This window comes from Eurosta solidaginis, chromosome 2, assembly GCF_040869045.1.
Source record: "Eurosta solidaginis isolate ZX-2024a chromosome 2, ASM4086904v1, whole genome shotgun sequence".
In the NCBI taxonomy this organism is placed as follows: domain Eukaryota; kingdom Metazoa; phylum Arthropoda; class Insecta; order Diptera; family Tephritidae; genus Eurosta; species Eurosta solidaginis.
In genome coordinates, this window is record NC_090320.1 from 82,574,024 (window position 1) to 82,596,716 (window position 22,693).

At 37.9% G+C, this 22,693-nt stretch overlaps 1 protein-coding gene across 1 annotated transcript in view; it reads right to left on the reverse strand.

Moving 5' to 3' along the window:
* Window positions 1–22,693, reverse strand: part of LOC137240038 (serine protease easter-like) — a 164,194-nt gene that overhangs the window by 128,319 nt on the left and 13,182 nt on the right. Inside the window, exons 2-3 of the mRNA XM_067765935.1 lie at window positions 15,133–15,299; window positions 14,999–15,068 (exon numbers count right to left, since the gene is read on the reverse strand). Of these exons, the coding sequence (XP_067622036.1) occupies window positions 14,999–15,068; window positions 15,133–15,299 (237 nt within the window). The remainder of the gene's footprint in view (window positions 1–14,998; window positions 15,069–15,132; window positions 15,300–22,693) is intronic.

The window sequence follows — 22,693 nt, forward strand, 5'->3', positions numbered from 1 at the left end:
TTTCGATCGCGCCCACTTCTAGCGTATTAGGATTTTTATCCTCGGGACATCTTTTCCTGAGCCGCATACACATTTTGCCTGTACCAAAGGACATTTTGCCAAGCTGGTGTACAATAAATTCTCCGCCTTCTTGTTTATTTGGAAGATGTAGAACTGACCTTCCTCCGTAGCCGAAATACAGTAAGTACCTTCCAATCCTGTGTCGGTATATTCGGATTCTGATTCTGCAGAAGTCGCAATGTATCCTCCGTCTTCATCACGCATAGTATCCATACCTTAACTTTTGGTACCGTGGGATTGGCGCTTTATCCACCACCTCAAACCGCGCGTTCGTACCTTGCCTTTGGAGGTTTGGAACCACTTCCTCCAGCCACCGTAAGCTCGCGATGTTGTCGCATGATATCATCTTCACACCATTATACCACCCCCCCCCCACCCCCCCGAATCAAGGGTTGGAAGGGGATTAATGGGTTGTTCCCGCATCCTCTTAAGCATCAAGCTAATAGCCTCCCTTTCTACAGATCTCCACCTTTCAGTAGTCATCTGTCCGAAAGGACTACTACGATCAATCAACCAGCGCCACAGTCAGTGACTGCTTTGCCACATCACTCATCTTCTCGGGAAAAGCCGGAGTCTTAGTGTTATCTTCCTTTGGCACCTCCGAAAAAGCCGAGTCTTAGCGTTAACTCCCTTTGGCACCTCCGAAAAAGCCGAGTCTTAGCGTTAACTTCCTTTGGCTTATCTCCTACTTCCGTAGTCGGAAATTCCCTCTGACTCGCAGCTTTCGAGGTAGTTGCTACCTCGTTATTGGGGCCCATCTGTCTTACAGCTTTAGGCCTACTTGTCTTGTCCATGCGACTGCCCTGCCTCGAGGCTCTGGGACTTGGTCCTTTCTGCCTCTTGGAAGCATGCTTGTCGCCTTCCGCCAAACGTTGCCTCTTCATTCTGGTATTCGACGCTTCTTCCTACTCGTACCGGTTGCAGAGTCGAGGGTTTCTCGCAGAAAACCTTTTCATCTACCTTTGACCTACTTCTACCGCCTGATGAGCCCATTTCAAGCGCCCGATCTCCACTTCTGTTTGGTCGACCACTGCTCCCAGGCGTTAGACAATTCTTAGTGCTGCACGGTACAGCGAGAGAGCTCTTTTACTTCCTCTGCTCCGTACGCTTCTCCGTTTTCATTTGGATGCTTTTCCAACACGGAGTTCATTGAATCAGCACTATTCTCGCTCCCCGAATCCGACGCATTGCTTAATGCGTATTTGTCGTCCTTGGCTTGCGACTCAGTCCTCCTCTTATCATCGTTCTTATTACAATACGGTAATGAGTCGTTCATCTTGGTCGGACGACCACCTGCCCACCACCCGCCACAACAGCGTCCCTTACTGTGGTAAGGCCATCAATACTTCCTGAGGTGGGCCGGTATCGGTAAGGCTCCGCTCGAATACAGCCGAATTTATCCCCTGGCTGCAAAACGTTCATTAGGCACGGCCCACATTACACCCTGGATTAGGGCAGTTCTTCGTCACCAACATTCCGCCGCCCTTCTATGAGGCAAAACGGCGTAGATGCCAGTCTTTAACAGCTCCGCCTCATAGTCGGGCGCTATGGTATTCGCCTAAGCCCTCACACCAACGACAAGGTGGCTACCCTACTGAGGGAAAGCGCGATATCAATATCATAAAAAATCGGTCAAGAAAAGATCGTTCAAAGAAGAGGAAATGGAAGCGGTTTCGCAGTTATCACTCACTAGTCTGTGCAGTATAATTTATTTTATACCGAAATGGCTGCAGGGACAGTGGCCTGGAACGTCAGGAAATATTTGTCCGGCCAGGCGATGCGAATTAAGAAATCATCAACATCTACATCCCTCCTTTCGCCTGTTTTTCTAGTGGGTATTTCTCTGATATCAGTATCGTTCCCACTGGTGAAAGCCGCATTTTTGGCTACTTTAATGGCAACTACGGTCTGTAGCAGTATTATTTACAAGCAGACAGTAGAGGTGAGATGTCCGCGGAACAAATAGGGTTCATGGCATTCTGCAAGATAAGCGGGGACGCCCCCACACGAATGGTAGAAAATTGTCATAGCTCGCCAGACATCTCCACCATAAGCGCAGGACTTTTCAACTGAGTGAACCGGCTGCCGATGGTAACATTGGCATCCCACAACCTACCCATACTCCTCTCCCTATAGCGATCAGCCGAATTCATCAACTCTGAGAAACGCACTTTCATTGATTTTAAAAAGGAAACTGGAAAGAACATAAACCATACACAGAATACCTAAAGAAATGTAATCTCTCTGACGGTGTGGGTATTTTATTTAAATGACTTTTGCTTTCCACATGTTTTAGCCTTGTTAGAGGTCGCAAATCTCTTATTATATATGTGGCAACGCCAAACATATATATTCGCTGGCAACCATCGTCACGTTGACAAGTAATTTTTTCCTTTCTTTTTTAATCTTAGATTCTTACCTTCATTTTGTATTAAGCTAGCAATAAAATTTCGTTGAGCAATTAACACGTGATATTTTATATTGGTGACCCCGACGTGATGATGGTTGCCAGCGAATATATATGTTTGGCGTTGCCACATCACCGACGTGATAACTTCATTGAAAATATTAATGGTCGGAAGTAATGAAAGCTGGTTTAAGCCGTTCTACAGAAACCTGGACATCTTTGTACCCGATCCTTATGGTGAAAACTCGATCGGATGGTCTGGATATCACTTCATAGGGCCCAGTGTATGGTGGTTCCAATGGTGCACGCACCGAATCTGTTCGGAGAAATACGTGGGAGCAGCTGCTCATGTTTTTTGCTAAAAATGGCTTAATTTTACTATGGTGGGCTGCTGGGACTGGACGTAGTACTCTCATTTGCTCTCTAAGTCTGTTGATAAAATTGTGCGGGCTACTCGTAGACTCATTATGGTCTAAAAATTCATTGGGTAAGCGAAGATTGGTCCCGTAAACAAACTCAGCCGAAGAGGCTTGCAAATCATCTTTGAAACTCGTTCTGAGGCCCAAGAGTACGATTGGTAGCTGTGATGTGGCAACGCCAAACATATATATTCGCTGGCAACCATCGCACGTTGACAAGTAATTTTTTCCTTTCTTTTTTAATCTTAGATTCTTACCTTCATTTTGTATTATGCTAGCAATACAATTTCGTTGAGCAATTAACACGTGATATTTTATATATATATTTCTGCAGAAATTTGTTCAGCTATTTCATATTTAATAGTACTTATGTACATTCTAAAGCTTTTGTATGAAATTAAGATTAAAATGGGGGTAGATTAGGTTAGGTTGAACTGGCCGGTCCTGGGGGTAAATTCCTGTTGAAATAATTTTTTGGTGTACAAATGCCCATTTTTTGTACGTATTTATGTTGAAAATAAAAAATGGATGATATTGTAGGGTTCTTATTATTTTTATTTAACTTGTTATTTTAGTTACTTTGAACTTTGTATTTTAATTTTCAATATTGATTTTTCAATTCTCAAAAATTTTGATGGTGGTGAAAAATTTAAAAAGATATTGATTCATACATTTAGGCGTATTCTTTATGGAATAAAATTTTCTTTATATAAAATTAAATGTGGTTTCAATCACCACACTGGCGATCCTGCCAGGAGCTAATAATTAAATAAACAAGTAAGGAAGGTTAAGTTCGGGTGTAACCGAACATTACATACTCAGTTGAGAGCAATGGTGACAACATAAGGGAAAATAACCATGTAGGAAAATGAACCGAGGGTAATTCTGGAATGTGTTTGTATGACATGTGTATCAAATGAAAGGTATTAAAGAGTATTTTATGAGGGAGTGGGCCATAGTTCTATAGGTGGACGCCATTTAGGGATATCGCCATGAAGGCGGATCAGGGTTGACTCTAGAATTTGTTTGTACGATATGGGTATCAAATGAAAGGTGTTAATGAGTATTTTAAAAGAGAGTGGGCCTTAGTTCTATAGTGGAGGCCTTTTCGAGATATCGCCATAAAGGTGCACCAGGGGTGACTCTAGAATATGTTTGTACGATATGGGTATCAAGGTGAAAGGTGTTAATGAGCATTTTAAAAGGGAGTGGGCCTTAGTTCTATAGGTGGACGCCTTTTCGTTATAAAAGTGGACCAGGTTTGACTCTAGAATGCGTTTGTACAATATGGGTATCAAACGAAAGGTGTTAATAAGTGTTTTAAAAGGGAGTGGGCCTTAGTTCTATGGGTGGACGCCTTTTCGGGATATCGCCATAAACGTGGACCAGGGTTGACTCTAGAATGCGTTTGTACAATATGGGTATCAAATGAAAGGTGTAAATGAGTATTTTAAAAGGGCGTGGACCTTAGTTCTATAGGTGGACGCCTTTTCGAGATATCGCCATAAAGGTGGACCAGGGGTGACTCTAGAATATGTTTGTACAATATGGGTATCAAATGAAAGGTGTTAATGAGTATTTTAAAAGGGCGTGGGCCTTAGTTCTATAGGTGGACGCCTTTTCAAGATATCGCCATAAAGGTGGACCAGGGGTGACTCTAGAATTTGTTTGTACGATATGGGTATCAAATGAAATGTGTTAATGAGTATTTTAAAAGGGAGTGGGCCTTAATTCTATAGGTGGATGCCTTTTCGAGATATCGCCATAAAGGTGAGCCAGGGGTGACTCTAGAATTTTTTTGTACGATATGGGTATCAAATGAAAGGTGTTAATGAGTATTTGAAAAAAAAGTGGCCCTTAGTTCTATATGTGGACGCCTTTTCGAGATATCGCCCTAAAGGTGGACCAGGGGTGACTCTAGAATGTGTTTGTACGATATGGGTATCAAATTAAAGGTATTAATGAGGATTTTAAAAGGGAGTGGCCGTTAGTTGTATATGTGAAAAGGCGTTTTTGAGACATCGACCAAATTTTGACCAGGGTGGTCCAGAACATCATCTGTCGGGTACCGCTAATTTATTTATATATGTAATACCACGAACAGTATTCCTTCCAAGATTCAAAGGGCTTTTGATTTCGCCCTGCAAAACTTTTTCATTTTCTTCTACTTAATATGGTAGGTGTCACACCCATTTTACCAAGTTTTTTTCTAAAGTTATATTTTGCGTCAATAGACCAATACAATTACCATGTTTCATCCCTTTTTTCGTATTTGGTATATAATTATAGCATTTTTTTCATTTTTCGTAATTTTCGATATCGAAAAAGTGGGCGTGGTCATAGTCAGATTTCGGCCATTTTTTACACCAATACAAAGTGAGTTCAGATAAGAACGTGAACTGAGTTTAGTAAAGATATATCGATTTTTGCTCAAATTATCGTGTTAACGGCCGAGCGGAAGGACAGACGGTCGACTGTGTATAAAAACTGGGCGTGGCTTCAACCGATTTCGCCTTTTTTCACAGAAAACAGTTATCGTCCTAGAATCTATGCCTTTACCAAATTTCACAAGGATTGGTAAATTTTTGTTTGACTTATGGCATTAAAAGTATCCTAGACAAATTAAATGAAAAGGGGCGGAGCCACGCCCATTTTGAAATTTTCTTTTATTTTTGTATTTTGTTGCAACATAACATTACTGGAGTTGAATGTTGACATAATTTATTTATTTATTTATTTATTTAAGCCAATTAAAAAAGAATCTTATAGGCTAATTATAAAAGTGTAAAGTAGTTAACAATGTATAATAATATAAATTACCTTACTTATAAAAAGTATTTAAAATACTCAGAAACCTATCTTTCGAACAAGAAAAATCTATCTCACAAAATTTAGAAATTCTATTGAACTCAATTAAGGCCCTAGTAATTGGAGCATTCCGCGCATAAAGAGCCCTGAGAACACCATTAATTAATAATATATTAATGAAAATCTTATCCAAGAGCACAGGGCAATCAACAACCCCACGTAACAAATCGAAAACGAATGACAGCGATAAAATTGTCCTCCTGTCCTGCAATGAGTTTAAGTTGATCAATAAGCAACGAGCTTTATAAGTCGGGATAGGATCCGAGAAGCGCAGACTGCGTAATGCAAAGCCTACGAATACTTTTTAGATTCGTTCAATTCTTGCAACATGGCATGAATAATACGGAGACCAGATGAAACAAGCGTACTCAAGTTTGGATCGCTTTTATACTGTTAAGTCGCCTGTTTACTTATATACTGTAAAGATATTAACTTTTCTTTTAAAATTTGAATTAAAAAAATTTTTTTTTAAAAAGTGGGCGTGGTCGTTCTCCGATTTTGCTACGTTTTATTAAGCAGACATATAGTAATAAGAGCAACGTTCCTGCCAAATTTCATTATGATATCTTCAACGACTGTCAAATTACAGCTTGAAAACTTCTAAATTACCTTCTTTTAAAAGTGGGCGGTGCCACGCCCATTGTCCAAAATTTTACTAGTTTTCCATTCTGCGTCATAAGTTCAACTCACCTACCAAGTTTCATCGCTTAATCCGTATTTGGTAATGAATTATCGCACTTTTTCGATTTTTCGAAATTTTCGATATCGAAAAAGTGGGCGTGGTTATTGTCCGATATAGTTCATTTTAAATAGCGATCTGAGATGAGTGCTCAGGAACCTACATACCTCAAAATTGACCCAAGTTATCGTGTTAACGGACAGACAGAAATGACCCCGATGGAGTCCCCAAAACCATCCCGGAATGACCCCGAAATGACCCCGAGGGAGTCCCCAAAACCATCCCGGAATGACCCCGAAATGACCCCGAGGGAGTCCCCAAAACCATCCCGGAGTGACCCCGAAATGACCCCGAGGGAGTCCCCAAAACCATCCCGGAATGACCCCGAAATGACCCCGAGGGAGTCCCCAAAACCATCCCGGAATGACCCCGAAATGACCCCGAGGGAGTCCCCAAAACCATCCCGGAATGACCCCGAAATGACCCCGAGGGAGTCCCCAAAACCATCCCGGATTGACCCCGAAATGACCCCGAGGGAGTCCCCAAAACCATCCCGATATGACCCCCAAATGATCCCGAAATGACCCCGAGGAAGTCCCCAAAATCATCCCGGAATGACCCCCAAATGACCCCGAGGGAGTCCCAAAAAGATCACGGAATGACCCCGGGAGGACCCCGTGGTACTCCCCTAAACCATGCCAAAATGACCTCCAAAAGACCTCAAGGGAGTCGCAAAAGTCATCCCGAAATGACCCCAAAACCCTAGAAGGATCGCGAGGGAGCCCCTGGAATGGACCCCAATAGGCCCCGGGAGGATCCGCAGGGTGTCCCAGAAATTACCCCCCAACCGCCCCCAAAAAACACACGAATACTCCCCAAAATCATCTCAATATTACTCTAAGAAGCTGCAGAACTACACACGAACTGATTACGCGTATGGGTATATTTTCAGGGCATCTCGATGGTTTATTTTTTTATTTTTGGATAACTGAATAAAAACTAAAATTTTATTGTTATTCCATATTTTGTAAATAAGGAATAATAACTCACCTCTTTATTCAAATTTTGCAAAAATAAGAATGAGCGGTTATCATCAATCAGAATATTTTGAATAACGAGAAAATGTTATTCATTATTCAAGAAATGCTTGAATAAAAAATAACTTTTTATTCATCAATTAGAAAATTTAAAATGATGAATAATTTTTTATTTTTTATTTTGATTTGTTTCATTTCAAAATGAATCAACCCTGGAATGTTTGTAGTTTACAGTCTCTCGCGCACACATATGCGTATAAGTAACTGCATCTGTGTGTGACATCTCTCGGCTGCCTTATATATGTGTATACATGATTTGATTATTGACGTAAATATCGCTTAGCATGGCCTTAGCATCGCCTTAGTGATGGTATAGCTTAGTGATGCTAATATTCGTGACAATATATTATTATTATTATTATTATTATTGTAAACTCTCTTTTCATAGAATTACTAGTTAATTTTACTGTTTTGTTAGTGAACTCTCTTTTCATTTAATTCAATAATGTTTCGTTCACCACAACATAATACACAAACATCTACACTTTCTCTCCCCCAGCGGGTAAGGGGGTAAGAATATACCCGCGGTAGATATGCCTGTCGTAAGAGGCGACTAAAACACCAGATTCAAGGGGTGTGTAGCGCAACCCTTCAGGTTGCCAGCGCAATATATAGCTTCTCCAAACCTAATTGTCAACCTCACCTATCCGCGGCGAATCCTGTTTCACTAACAGACGAAGCTCTGGCGACCCCAAGCTCCTCATGGAACTTGAGGGTGGGGAGGGAGGGGATGGCCTGAAGGTTTAATGTGGCCACATAAATCGTTCCCGAGATGGTCGGGTTAGCACCGTAATGGTGCTGTGGTACCGGAGCGTACCGGATCTGTATCCGGCAAAGGACCATCACATCGATAACACTCCCCAAAGCCTTCGGGGAGCAACCTTATCGCTACAACAACAACAACATCTAGACTTTCTAATAATCTAAATGATTTATTTATAAATACACCAAATGACACTTTACAACAAAATATTACAAATCAGTATGATAATTACAATCAAAACGAAATTTCAGCAACATCAGTCAAACTTCCACAATTTTGGACTAGTTGTCCAGAAGCGTGGTTTATAGGTACATGCTGAAACACAATTTAGTACAAAAAATATAACCCAAGAGAATACCAAATACGAACACATTATAACAGCACTTCCACTACTATTACAATTTTAGATTTTATCCAAAATCCACCCCTCACTGACAAGTTTAGTGAACTTAAAAAAGTTTTGATAGAAAGACATTCACTTAGTGAAGATTCAAAACTAGACAAAATTTTAAGTGATTCAGAAATGGGTGATCGAAAGCCCTCTGAGTTTTATCGGTCATTAATTTTGTTAGCGGGTTCAAGTTTTAGTGAAAATATTTTAAAGAGAATTTCGTTGAGAAAACTTCCCAAAAATTCAAATGTCATTTTGGCTAGCTCAAGTTATGATAATATTAATGAGTTAACAAAATTAGCAGATAACATTTTTTTGAAGTTATGAATAAAAACGAAGTTTTCTCAGTAAATACAAAATCCTCTGTTGTCAAAATTCAAATTCCCAAAAATAGATTTGAGCACATCCATTTAGATGTAGTTGGACCATTACCTATTTCGAAAGGACATCGCTATATTTTAACGATTATTGAAAGATTTACCCGTTGGCCTGAGGCATATGCATTTAAAGATATTTCAGCATCTACAATTACAAATAAGTTTTTTAGAGAATATATTTCTCGGTTTGGAGTTCCGTTAAAGATAACAACTGATCAAGGTAGCCAATTTACATCGAAATTGTTTTCAGAGTTAACTAAATAACTTGGTAGTCACCAAATTACAACATCCGCATATCAACCTCAAGAAAATGGTATGGTTAAAAGGTTTCATAGACAATTAAAGACTACTATAATAGCTAGAGAGGGCACAAATAATTGGTATGACGAGTTACCTGTCATATTACTTGGTTTGCGATCTATTTACAAAGAAGATATTTCGGCTACACCAGCGGAAATGGTTTTCGGTCAGAATTTACGTTTGCCAGGGGAACTTGTTGTGCCATCAGCTAAAAATTTCTCATCAACTTAAATTTTAGGTAATTTACGTGAACATTTTCGAAATGTTAGAACAAATTTAAGTCATCATAAAGATTCTGATACTGGAATTTACGTTCCAAAAGATCTTCAAACTTGTAAATTTGCATTTGTTCGAGTCATTAATAAACATTCATTACAACAACCATAAGAAAGACCTTACAAAATTGTGGAAAAAGACCAAAAATGTTTAAAACTTGAAATAGATAATAATATTAAAACTATTCCTATTGATAGATTAAAACCTGCAATAATTGAAACAACAGACACAAACAATACCAAGAATTTACATAAAAATAGAGTTACGTTCAATTTGTTTAATGATAAATTATCTTGAAGGGGAGTAATGTAGGGTTCTTATCATTTTTATTTAACTTTGTATTTTAGTTACTTTGAACTTTGTAATTTTAAAATGTTTTATCAATATTTTAATTTTCAATATTTGATTTTTCAATTTTCAAAAATTTTGATGGTAGTGAAAATTTTAAAAAGATATTGACGCATACATTTAGGCGTATTCTTTATGGAATAAAATTTTCTTTATATATAAAATTAAATGTGGTTTCAATCACCACAGATATTATTATAAAAAAACGTATAATATTTTGATTTACACCCGAAAAGTATGTAGTTTGGCACAAGAAGTGTGCAAAAGTATACATGCTTTGTAATTTCATACAACAATGTGTAAATTTCAGTCATTTACTATCGTATTTTGCTTCAGGTAACTGTAAATTTTCATTTTCTGTGAAATCGTCACGTTTGTCGTCTTGTTATGGAAAAAAGTGAATAAGCTTTAAAATATAAGTATAAATAGGTGAATAAGCTATAAAATACATGTTAATATAAATAAGTGAATAAGCTTTACAAATATATTGGAAATGTTTGTGTGTAAAGTGTGTGAAAAGCAGTTCTGCAAATTAAGGAGTTATCATTTGCATTTATATGTGCATAGTGAACTGAGTTCCAATTTGTTTGAATGTTTCTTTCAAAAATGCAATAAAAAGTTTTCAAGCTACAATGTCTATGCAGTAGAGGTTTACGCCGATCACTTTATCGGCGGCGGCGGCGTAGGCTCTATTATATACCGGCGGCGGCGGCGTGGGCGGCGCCGGTGTACGCCGGTGTTCTTACTTTAAAAAGCTTGATTTTTCTATTTAAAAAAATAATATTTTGGAAAGGTTTTGTTTGTATGTATTTAAGGAAATCAACGTGTTGGCCATTTCGGAAAGATCCGGGGTTTTTGCCTCAAGATCTCGCAGACCGTTCAAAAATTTTCAGGAGTAGCTCCTTGCTGAGGGATTGTCCCTCGTTCGCTTACTCCAGAGAAGCTTCGAACCTAACCCCGGTCTTTGGAATTGGTACTGCTGCGTCTGCTGAAAAGAAATAGAGATTCATAAAATAGTCACACTTTTGTCTGTATATCTCGTGCAAAGCGTAGTTACACCTATGGTTAACTCCTAATAATCGTCGCGAACACAATTCCTTTAAATAATCTGTGGCTCCTTGGCGGCCACGCACAAAGGCGACTTACGGTTGCTATTAATGGTCTTTTAATACTCATGACTCTCGTGGCACAGGGCGCCTCCAGTTGTTTCGGCTGGTTTTAAGAGCTATTCCCGATGTGCGAACAGTAGCAATCCCGACCACCAGACTCTACCACGCCTCCTGACCTCACACCATATGTCAGCACAGAAGCTATAAGACTGCGACTTCGAACTCATACCTTCGTTGACGTCACTTTCCTAGAAGCTCTAGGTGAAGCTCCGAAGACTTTCCAACGGATGCTTTTGTCGCGCTATGCTGCCGAGCTACACCAGAGAAACACCTTGAAACGTTAGGGAGTGACTATTCGGCCAAAGATGCCGCCCTCGAAATCATAAGCAGTCTAAGAGAATGTTAATGCGTAATGGGTGAAAATCGTATAATCTTCGGCGCATCTACATAATTAAAATTTTACAAGGACCTTGTATAAAATTTTTTAAAATGCAGACCAAAGTTTGCAGACGTTTGTGTTCACAACATTGAGTTCAATAGCCTTCGTTAAATCAAACGATATTTTAGAATGAAACTCGACCGATTTTAAGTTGAAAGATGTTAACTTCTGTTTTCCGGCCTTATGATAAAGAGCTCAGTATGGATGACCGCGTAGCTTCAGTTTTCAGACTAGTTCGACTGTCCACTACGTTAGGTTAGTAGCACACACGGTCCTTAGTTCTACTGTGTTGGGAAAGCTTTTCCTTCACCACTTTGAGTGTTCTTGCGAAGGACAAAGTCTCACCTGGTACATATATGTGCCTACTTATCCACATTTGTAGAAGGAACCGTAACATGTAGGTGATATTTAAAATTCGTTTTTAGGCTATAATCAATGTGATTCACTCCAAGGGACTAGTATTGGATAGGGCCGCCAACTTTAGGAAATCTCAAACCGGGAGACTTGGGTGTTGAAGGATTAAGTGTGAAAATCAAAATTAACATTTCAGACCCTATTGTATAGTTTCGCAAATAGACAACAGATGTTTGAATGTAAGAACAAGTGATTTTTCAAACCCTTATACGTACATATATCCTCAACTTAAGTATGAGGTAAGAATCATTTCAAAGGAGTGTGTATGCCCCTAGAACCTACTAAAGGATTTTGCGTCACTGATTTCGCTTATTCTTTCAGCCAATCGCAATATACATTTTTTTTTAATCGGCACCTTTTTTGGTTAATTTGCCTTTTTTAACAACTTGAGGACAATTTGAAAACATGTTCGTCTTGGGTCATTTTATTTGAATTCATTGTTCATTATTAATTTTTTGAAAAAAAAAATATGCAAAATGAGCATATAAATTTATTATATAACTTTTCTTTTAGTGTTTAGTTTTAATAACTTGGGTGATGCAAAGTCCGTGTTAAGCTGACATCGAAAGCGCCTGTTTCTTTAAATAACTTTTGAACAGTTGGGAAGAGTTAAATTTCGCAACTAGTTTCTTATAACTGGCAGTGATGCGCATCCGTTGATGCCACTTTCGACCATATCCGACCAATTTTCGACATGAACAATAAATGGCCTAAACAGTCTTAAACAATAGAAAATATAGTAACGCGCCGGACGCCGCCGCCGCCGCGCCGATATTTTTGACATTCGGCGGCGGCGTTTATCGGCGCGTATATCTCTACTATGCAGTCCATTTTTCAAAAAATCATTCTGTTAAAGATGCCGTAGTTGGAGGTGTCACCACTGTGTACCACAAATTCAATTGCTCGATGGCTTCATCCGACTTTTTCGCTACAAGCATACATGAAATATATTCACATATTTTAAAACATGTAGTGTTTAAAATCGCGCCCTTAGTGTTAAAAATCGCACTCTTAGGCCCGGTCTGTCAGTAGTTGGTTAAGCTAAGCTTAAACTAAGTTTGCTTCAACTCTAGTCAAATTTAAACTCCAGTTAAACTACTGAGCAGTTTTACAGTCACAGTTTAAGGCCGCCTTTGGGGTATGCTTTTTTGTAGATACGGTAACAGCTGGATTTTGTTTACCCAAGAAACACGAAAAAAAATCTCATGCGAAATATATATCTACTTCCAAAAGTGATATCCAATATCATTATATAATTATTCTTAAACCAAATAATTCTCGCGTTGATATCCAACTTTATTCTCCAATTTTTATCCAACCTTTGAAACATTTTGTAAAATTAAAAGTTTTCGAGTTATTTCCAACATAATTCATATTTCCCAATTATTATGCTAATTTCGAGAGATTTTGAGAAATGTCCAGTTTTCAAATGAATATTCAACACATTTCTCCAGGTGATATCCTACATTGCCTATCGAGCTGAGGTGGAGTTGAATAAAATCTCCAAGGCACCACCAAAACCAACAGCTGTTTATTGTGAGATATAAACACCTGGTTGATAGCAGTAACGAAGCGTAATTAATCAAAAATAAATTATATAGGCGGCCGCCGTGGTGTGATCGTAGCGTGCTCCGCCTATCCTGCATCAAAATTTTAGAAACAAGGTTTTTCAATTAGAAGAAAGTTTTTCTAAGCGGGGTCGCCCCTCGGCAGTGTTTGGCAAGCGCTCCGGGTGTATTACTGCCATGAAAAGCTCTTAGTGAAAACTCATCTGCCTTGCAGACGCCTTTCGGAGTCGGCATAAAACAAGTAGGTCCCGTCCTGCCAGTTTGTAGGAAGAATTAAAAGGAGCGCGACGCAAATTGGAATAGAAACTCGGCCTAAAATCTCTTCGGAGGATATCGCGCCTCAAATTTATTTATTTTGTAAATTATATACATATATTTTATTTTATTTTCGTGAAAATTCTGTGGTATGGAATCTTGCATTTGAGTCCAATTAGAGAATCACAAGTTGTTAATTAGAATTTTTCAACTTAAGTAATAACATTTTTTGCTTTATAAAAATTCCCTCTTTTGCTGAGTATGCTATGATTCTCATGTTGAGCCACTGTTTCGAAACAACTCTTGAGATTCTAGAAGTATGCCTAGTTATCCACATGAGCTCTAATGGTACTCAAGCCTAAATGCTTGTTGGTTTTATTCGACGGCATTGCCAACGAAGGCAAATAACTGATAGGTTAACTAGAGTTTAACTCTGTCAGATCGGCCGCTTAAGCTCAGCTTAAAATTCAGTTAAAGTAGACTGAAGAACTGCAGAATAAGTTTAAGCGTAGAGTTAACTGACAAACAGAGTTGAACTTGTACTGAAAAACCGGGCCTTAAGGCTCCATTACTGATACTTAGCATAGACTTGACTTGGCTTGCGAACTGTCACTTACAGTTCTGTTAAATGAACATTGCATGTTACTGATTACTCAAAACTTAACTTGACTTAGAAGTCTGTTGAATTTTGATTTTCTATGTAAGTTCTAAGTGACGTTTACATTTTGAGATGCCATTTGTTTGTTTCCATTTCATTTTGACATTTTGTCATACAAATTGACATTTATTTAAAAATAAATTTCAACACTGATTATGATGCCAGATTTTATGCGCCAAGTGCAGTATAATCGTGGCTAAGTTGCCAAGTTTACGCCAAGTCAAGTCAAGTCTATGCTAAGTATCAGTAATGGGGGCTTTAGGGTGTAAATATAAGCAACTGGTGCGTACAATTTTAGGCATATAGTGTCTAAAGTATTACACATTTTTTGCGAAAAATTCAACAAGAGATTTGTAAAAATAAAGCTTTGTAATATTACACATTTATAGTGGTTAAAGTATTGCCTACCATTTTGGTAGTAAATTGACGATTTTTGCTTTAGAGAGTAGTTTTATTAAACTATAAACGCAATTCAGCTTAAAGTAGTCTTACATAAATAGTACGGTACACAAGGTTGTAGGTCTTCAGCGGTTATTTAAACTATATGCAATTAGCTAGATATTTAGTTACCTGGATTGTCGTGGAGTTGTTCAAGACTAAATTGAGCCCGCAACCGTGGAACTGGCCTGGGACAGCAAACCTAAGTATACATGCATACGTATTATCAAAATAAGTATTTATGGTGAAACTATTTGGTTACCTACAAGTGGTTTTTTGTTATCCCATCCACATTGACTGTTCTTCAAAAATTGGATTTCATCCTCCATTAAATTGGGTTTAATAGCTAGACTGTAAAGAGTCGAACAAGATTGTATTGATCGGCAGTCGCCAGTTGTTCTATCAGGAGTTTGACAAGCTTCAGAATTTGTATCTGTATAAATAAATAAATAAGAAAGTAAATAAGAAAGAAATAAATAAGAAAATAATTATAATTAACACCGTCTAACAGTGAAAATATATTCTTTGCGAGATATACCTCAAGTTATAGGTATAGTGGGGTATACAAGACCTAAAACCTTAGAATTTCAAGTACACCCAGAGAACCTTAAGTTAGAGAAAAAAAAATATCCATAGGTGGAAGCATATTTTGTGCTATAATTAAATTTTTTTCATTGGTTAATTTTTTATGCAAAGAAATTGAGACATGAGAAACAGCGCAAAATATACCTAACATCTTAATCTTTGTTAAAATTTTTAATTAAATTTTTTTTAATTTACTTGATTTTGAGTTACCGTTTTATCGATTGCTCCTTAACGAAAGATATGTTGCTAAAAATAAATGACGCCAAAAAGCGATAACGCCACTTCGTTTTAGGTCGTTTCCTTGTTATAAATCTTTTGGAATAAAAAGCCTAGCTGATTCTTTATAGAAGATATGCTTAGTTTTCACATTTTCATACGGACAATATTTATTGCATAATACTGCGAACACTCACCAACGGACGTACGTAGTACGTTTCAGCTGGAAAAACTCTCCGACGTTCAACGTACGTATGCACGAAGGCATTGTTTCCCGGGAATCCAGATCCCGAATACTGATCCTCCTGGGCCATTTTTCCATCCTAAAATCCCGGAATTACATTTAATACAATCCCGAGATTTCGGTGTTACTCCCGTATCACATATTGCAAATTTAAATATCTTTAATTGTTTTATTTTTCTTAAGTTTCAATTTCAAATCAACCAACAACAGACTTACTTAGCTCCTAATCGTTAATTATATAACTAGATTTCCCATATACATTTTTCGCATCGATAATCGGTAATTATAAACAATATTTAGAGTTGCCGATATTTTTTTCATAGACAAAGTACCACATCTATAGTGTAATCTCTAATAGGAAGCACAAAATAAAAGAGAAACCATTCAAGGTTCGAATCGAGCTCAAGGCCAGAACAATAATTTTTTTCTAATGATAATTATTGTTATTTTTTAATTTTTCTAAATTTGAAAAATTGTATTTTGTTTTTGGAATAGTAAGTATAAAAATTGTTCAGACAACCTGCCATAGCTGCGCAGATAGATCCATTTCGAAGGGTGCTAAGCCTTCATCATCAGTACGCTTTAGGCATGCTGCGCTAACCATTTAGCTATACAGCGGTGGTTTGTTTGACTGGCAGATTTGCTACTTCTATTCCTTTTTACCAACTATATTTGTTCAGTGTTGCGCCATCTGGTGCAAATCACTGATAATGCTGGATTTTTGTTTATTGTCAATTACTTTGTTTGACATTCCCAAGTGCTCATGGTTTATTAACAATTGTTTTTGTTTTTATCGGCCTATTGATAAATCATTCAAGGTTCGAATCGAGCTCAAGGCCAGAACAATAATTTTTTTCTAATGATAATTATTGTTATTTTTTAATTTTTCTAAATTTGAAAAATTGTATTTTGTTTTTGGAATAGTAAGTAAACATTTTTTTTTTTCAGACAACCTGCCATAGCTGCGCAGATAGATCCATTTCGAAGGGTGCTAAGCCTTCATCATCAGTACGCTTTAGGCATGCTGCGCTAACCATTTAGCTATACAGCGGTAATGTCAAACAAAGTAATTGACAATAAACAAAAATCCAGCATTATCAGTGATTTGCACCAGATGGCGCAACACTGAATAAATATAGTTGGTAAAAAGGAATAGAAGTAGCAAATCTGCCAGTCAAACAAACCACCGCTGTATAGCTAAATGGTTAGCGCAGCATGCCTAAAGCGTACTGATGATGAAGGCTTAGCACCCTTCGAAATGGATCTATCTGCGCAGCTATGGCAGGTTGTCTGAAAAAAAAAATTTTCTACTTACTATTCCAAAAACAAAATACAATTTTTCAAATTTAGAAAAATTAAAAAATAACAATAATTATCATTAGAAAAAAATTATTGTTCTGGCCTTGAGCTCGATTCGAACCTTGAATGATTTATCAATAGGCCGATAAAAACAAAAACAATTGATAAAAGAGAAACGTGAAAATTTCACAGCCAATAAATAATCTAGTTCCTAGGAATGGACCATATGTAAACGCCTAGATTATCTATTAACGATTTATTGTGGAGTGGAAGATTTAGTTGCATTCAAAATAAAAAAATCAACTCAGCTATTGAAATAATTTTTCACTACCATTATGCCAATTTCACATAGAGGCTTAATGAAATAATTAGTCAAGTTTTCTATATTAAAGCCTTATTGAACTCAATATTCCATACAAAATACAAATTCTTAATTATCTCATTATTGCTTTATTGAATGCTCAATCGAGTGAAAAATCCAGCTTGGTGCTTCGAATTTTATTGTCAATGTAACAAATGACAATCAAAAATAAATTATTTTCAATAACTTACGAAAAATAGAAAAACACGAAAAAATTCAATATTTTATTTTCGCTGCATTTTCTGCAAAAGATAATATGGCTTTTTCGAAAGTAGGTACATATTTGCTTAGGTGCAACATCTGTGGACAGATGCAAGTAAATGCGGAATGCATTCTATTTTGATTGTATTTATAGTTAAGAAGGAAACGGCTGCTTTCCATTATCCTATTTTTTGTAAAAGCGAAATATATTTTTTTGGGGGCTGCTGACATATGTCCTAATGAAGCAAAAGGCCCTGGTTGAAAAGGGAAACTTAATTATTTCATTAAATAGAATTGTGATTCGATTAAGTTTCTTTGTGAAAAAGGTATTACGTTGATTACGTTACCATTTGGCAAAAATATCAGACGAACAGAGTTCAAAATGGCATACTTTACCACTTATCGTGTAATTTTCCAAAAAAAAAAATATTTCGGAAAACAATAATTATTCCAATTAATATTCGAAACGCATTTGGTTTCTTTCAGAAATGTTACAGTTTGTATAAATTTACAAAAATTGCGGAAAAATTCGAAAATTTAAGTGAAATATTAAATTTTAGACGATTTAATTTACGTTCCTTACTACCAATGACTATTAGTATAAGAAAAATTTACACATGCGAATTATAATTAATTTGTAATGCTTTTCGTTGAGCTATAAGCACGGGTTTTACCATCAATAAATATTCGTGTAAATAAGGTCAAAAGTTGCTAAAATCCAATATTTTGTCCTCGGTATTATATAAAACCATTTTTACCTTCAATTAGGTATACCTGTCATGACTACAAATATTTTATACCAAAAGTTGCTTATGATTTCAGTCTGGATGTAGATAACGTTACGATAGTATTTACTTGAAATTAAACCCTATTTGAAGTGATGGGACGCGTTGCCGAAATTATTTTTCAAACATTGTGAGGACCCAAATGCACCGGCTTTGGGGCCCACACATTCGAACCTAGATAATCTACAATTACAAATTATATATAATTTTTCGAAAGGTATATGACAATGAATTTATATCAGTGCATATAGCATGTAAAACATATAAACCTGAATTATATAAATTGAATTTACACACATAAAGTAATCATATTTTGAAACACCCTAATATACACATATATTTATTATTTCGCAAAAACACAATTTTCTCTGCCCGCATACGGCAAATATTCTGGTTGGATATTATATTGTAACGAATGTTAGCAGCACTGAGCGATGCTATCGTCTCTAAGCCGATGCTAAGCAGTGACGTGAATGCACATCAATAATTCAATAATTATGTATCTACATAAACGAAACAATAACTGCGTCATGTACGTATACGAGCGGAGAGTCAATGCACAAACACATGCATATATCTGAGATACTCCTATAAGTATGCAATGAGAAAAAACTATAAAATTGTGCAATTGTAGTTACAGCTGAGAAGTTTGAGAGCTACTGGACTAGTAGATTCTGGAAGCGCCTAGAAGATGTATAAAATTGTGCAATTGTAGTTACAGCTGAGAAGTTTGAGAGCTGCTGGACTAGTAGATTCTGGAAGCGCCTAGAAGATGCGAAGGTTGAAATCAAAGAGTATAAAAGCCGACAATTGTAGATGCGCTGGAATTCAGTTTGATTTGCGTTGTCAAGCAGTTACGACTAAGACGATATCTAGCGAACAATAGCAGTATTATTTTGAAAGTCAGTTTCATTTAAGCTATAAGTTTGGTTATTAAGCTATTCGTTGCACAGTTTGAGTGTTATTGTGAAGTATTTTAATAAAGGCCATTTTTTCATTATTCAATATTGGAGTTATTTATTCAACAGTTTAGCGATACGAACCTAGCAAAAGGGCAAATAAGAGGATTTGCAGCAAATTCGTTACAATTGGTGTCAGAAGAGGAATTGTTGAATAAATTCCAGAGGACAACAAGGACATGGCAAAGTTCAGTGAATTGAAGATCCAGCAACTAAAGAAGGAATTGGAGAGCCGTGGATTGAATACAAGCGGCGTTAAACTTGAACTTCAGGCACGGCTACGAGAGGCAATGGAAGCAGAAGGAATTGATGTGTAAGAGTATGACTTTCATCTTGATGGCGAGGAAATAACAAAAATGGAAGAAACACCGCAGAGAATGGCGAACACAGACCTGAACATGATATTGGCTGCAATATCGGCACAAATGTCCAACATGTCATCACAATTGGAATCGCAGTATACACGCATAACATCGAAGATTGAAGCACAAGAAACGCGTATGTTAGAAATGTCGACACAGATTACATCCAATATGGTATCCCAACTGGAATCGCAGGAGACACGCATAACATCCAAGATGGAAGAACAAGAGGAGCGCTTATCATTGCAGGTGGCACAAATGTCTTCACAGTTAGAAGCACAGGAAGCAAGGTAACATCAAAGCTGGAAGCGCAGGATGCAAAAATTGCTCAATTTCAGGCAGAAGTCGATGATTTGAAGGGTCGTATGGAGCAGTTACAACTAAATCGCCAAGCTGTTTCAGCGAGTACTCCAAAGGTAAAAATATCATCCTTTGACGGTTCTGTTCCTTTCCAGGTCTTTAAGCTACAGTTTGAGAAGACCGCAGCAGTGAACAACTGGAATGCGGAAGATAAAGTTGCAGCTCTATTCGTAGCATTGAAGGGGCCAGCAGCCGAAATCCTACAGACGATTCCCGAAGGAGAGCGGAACAACTATGAAACATTGATGGCCGCTGTCGAGAGACATTATGGAAGCGAGCATAGAAAACAGATATTCCAAATTGAGTTGCAAAACCGCCACCAAAGAGCGAATGAGACTTTGCAGGAGTTTGCCTCAGATGTTGAAAGGCTGGCACATTTCGCAAATGCGGACGCACCCGTGGAGTACACCGAGAGGGTAAAAATTCAGAGTTTTATAAATGGCATACGGGACGTCGAAACAAAGCGAGCTACATACGCAAACCCAAAGCCAACATTCGCAGAAAGGGTGTCACAAGCTCTGATTCAGGAAACAGCGTCGCTTCTGTGTAAGCCAGTTTTCAAAGCACGCCGTGTGGAGGTAGAAAGGCCAGAGTGGGTAGACGCAATATTGGAGGCGCTGAAAGAATCGCAAAAGCGGAGTGAAAAAGTTATCAAATGTTTCAAATGCGGGAAGTCCGGTCACATTGCCCGTCATTGCGATCTTGATCCTAGTAGTTCCAACAATGGGGGTGGCCGTAAACGCAAAGCTGGAGGAAATGAGCAAGAGCGTGTCGGATGTAAAGAACGAAATCTTGCCCCGGCTATTGAATGTCCTGTGATATCTGTGTCGCAGATTGGCAGAATATCAAGCAGTAATACCGTCAGAGGGAATGTGGATGGCAAGGAGCGTGTACTGACTGTAGATACGGGCGCATCTCATTCCTTGATCCGATCTGACTTGGTCAACAGGAGAGTAAAACCGTTACCTGGAGCGAGGTTGCGTACGGTCACTGGCGAGTATAACCAAGTCCGGGGAGAAGTGATCTGTGAAGTCTTAATTGGGAAGGTCATGGTTTTACATAAATTCGTTGTGGCGGAGATTGTTGATGAAGATATATTGGGAGTGGATTTCTTGGTTAACCATGACATCAAGATCGATATGCAGAGAAGGGTGATGCATTATGAGAACCAATATGTGCCACTTAACTTCAGTTTGGAAAAAGGGTTCAGCAGTAAGCGAGTGCTGGTGGAGAAGACTCGACAAAGGCCACGAAAGTCAAAAGGAAAGGTTGATGGATCGAATGTGCCAAATAAAGCGAAATTAAAAGTACTTGCGAGAAAAAGACCGGCATCGACAAACCCTAATGGATGCACTAAAATGACTGAAAGAATTTTTCAAAAAGAATGCAAGGATGGTTTAAAGCCAGTGCGCACTTCTGTTGGGAAACGTCGGAACGATACTGAGTATGTGAAGCCAATCCGTCAAGAACAAGCTCTACAAAGTAGTTCTTCATTGGCCAAGCAACAGAGTGCGAGAGAACGATCCAGAATAATGAGTAGTAAGATGGAACACAGGTACGACAAGGAAAATAATTCGGAAGGTTTCCGGGAGGGATATTTGGTACTGCTATACAACCCTCACCGGCGGAAAGGTGTTCCATCCAAATATCGGTGCAGTTGGGAAAGCCCGTACAGAGTTGTGAAGACGATCAGTGATGTCATCTACCGCATAGAAGCAATTGGGAAATCACGAAATAGAAGAGTGGTACATTTGGCGATACCAGCAGCGTTTAGATCGAGAGATTTGTCTGATCGGGACGATCAGACTTAGGTGGAGGGCAGTGTAACGAATGTTAGCAGCACTGAACGATGCTATCGTCTCTAAGCCGATTCTAAGCAGTGACGTGAATGCACATCAATAATTCAATCATTATGTATCTACATAAACGAAACAATAACTGCGTCTACATATATGTACCATGTACGTATACGAGCAGCGGAGAGTCAATGCACAAACACATGCATATATCTGAGATACTCCTATAAGTATGCAATGAGAAAAACTATAAAATTGTGCAATTGTAGTTACAGCTGAGAAGTTTGAGAGCTGCTGGACTAGTAGATTCTGGAAGCGCCTAGAAGATGCGAAGGTTGAAATCAAAGAGTATAAAAGGCGGTAGTTGTAGAAGCGCTGGAGTTTAGTTTGATTTGAGTCGTCAATCAGTTTCGAATAAGACGATATCTAGCGAGCAATAGCAGTATTATTTTGAAAGTCAGTTACATTTAAGCTATCAGTTTGGTTATTAAGCGAGCTAATTGCAAAGTATAAGTGTTATTGTGAAGTACTTTAATAAAGGTCATTTTTTCATTATTCAATATTGGAGTTATTTATTCAAGAGTTTAGTGATACGAACTTAGCAGAGGGTTGCAAATAAGAGGTTTTGCAAGTAAATTCGTTACAATACGTATACAAAG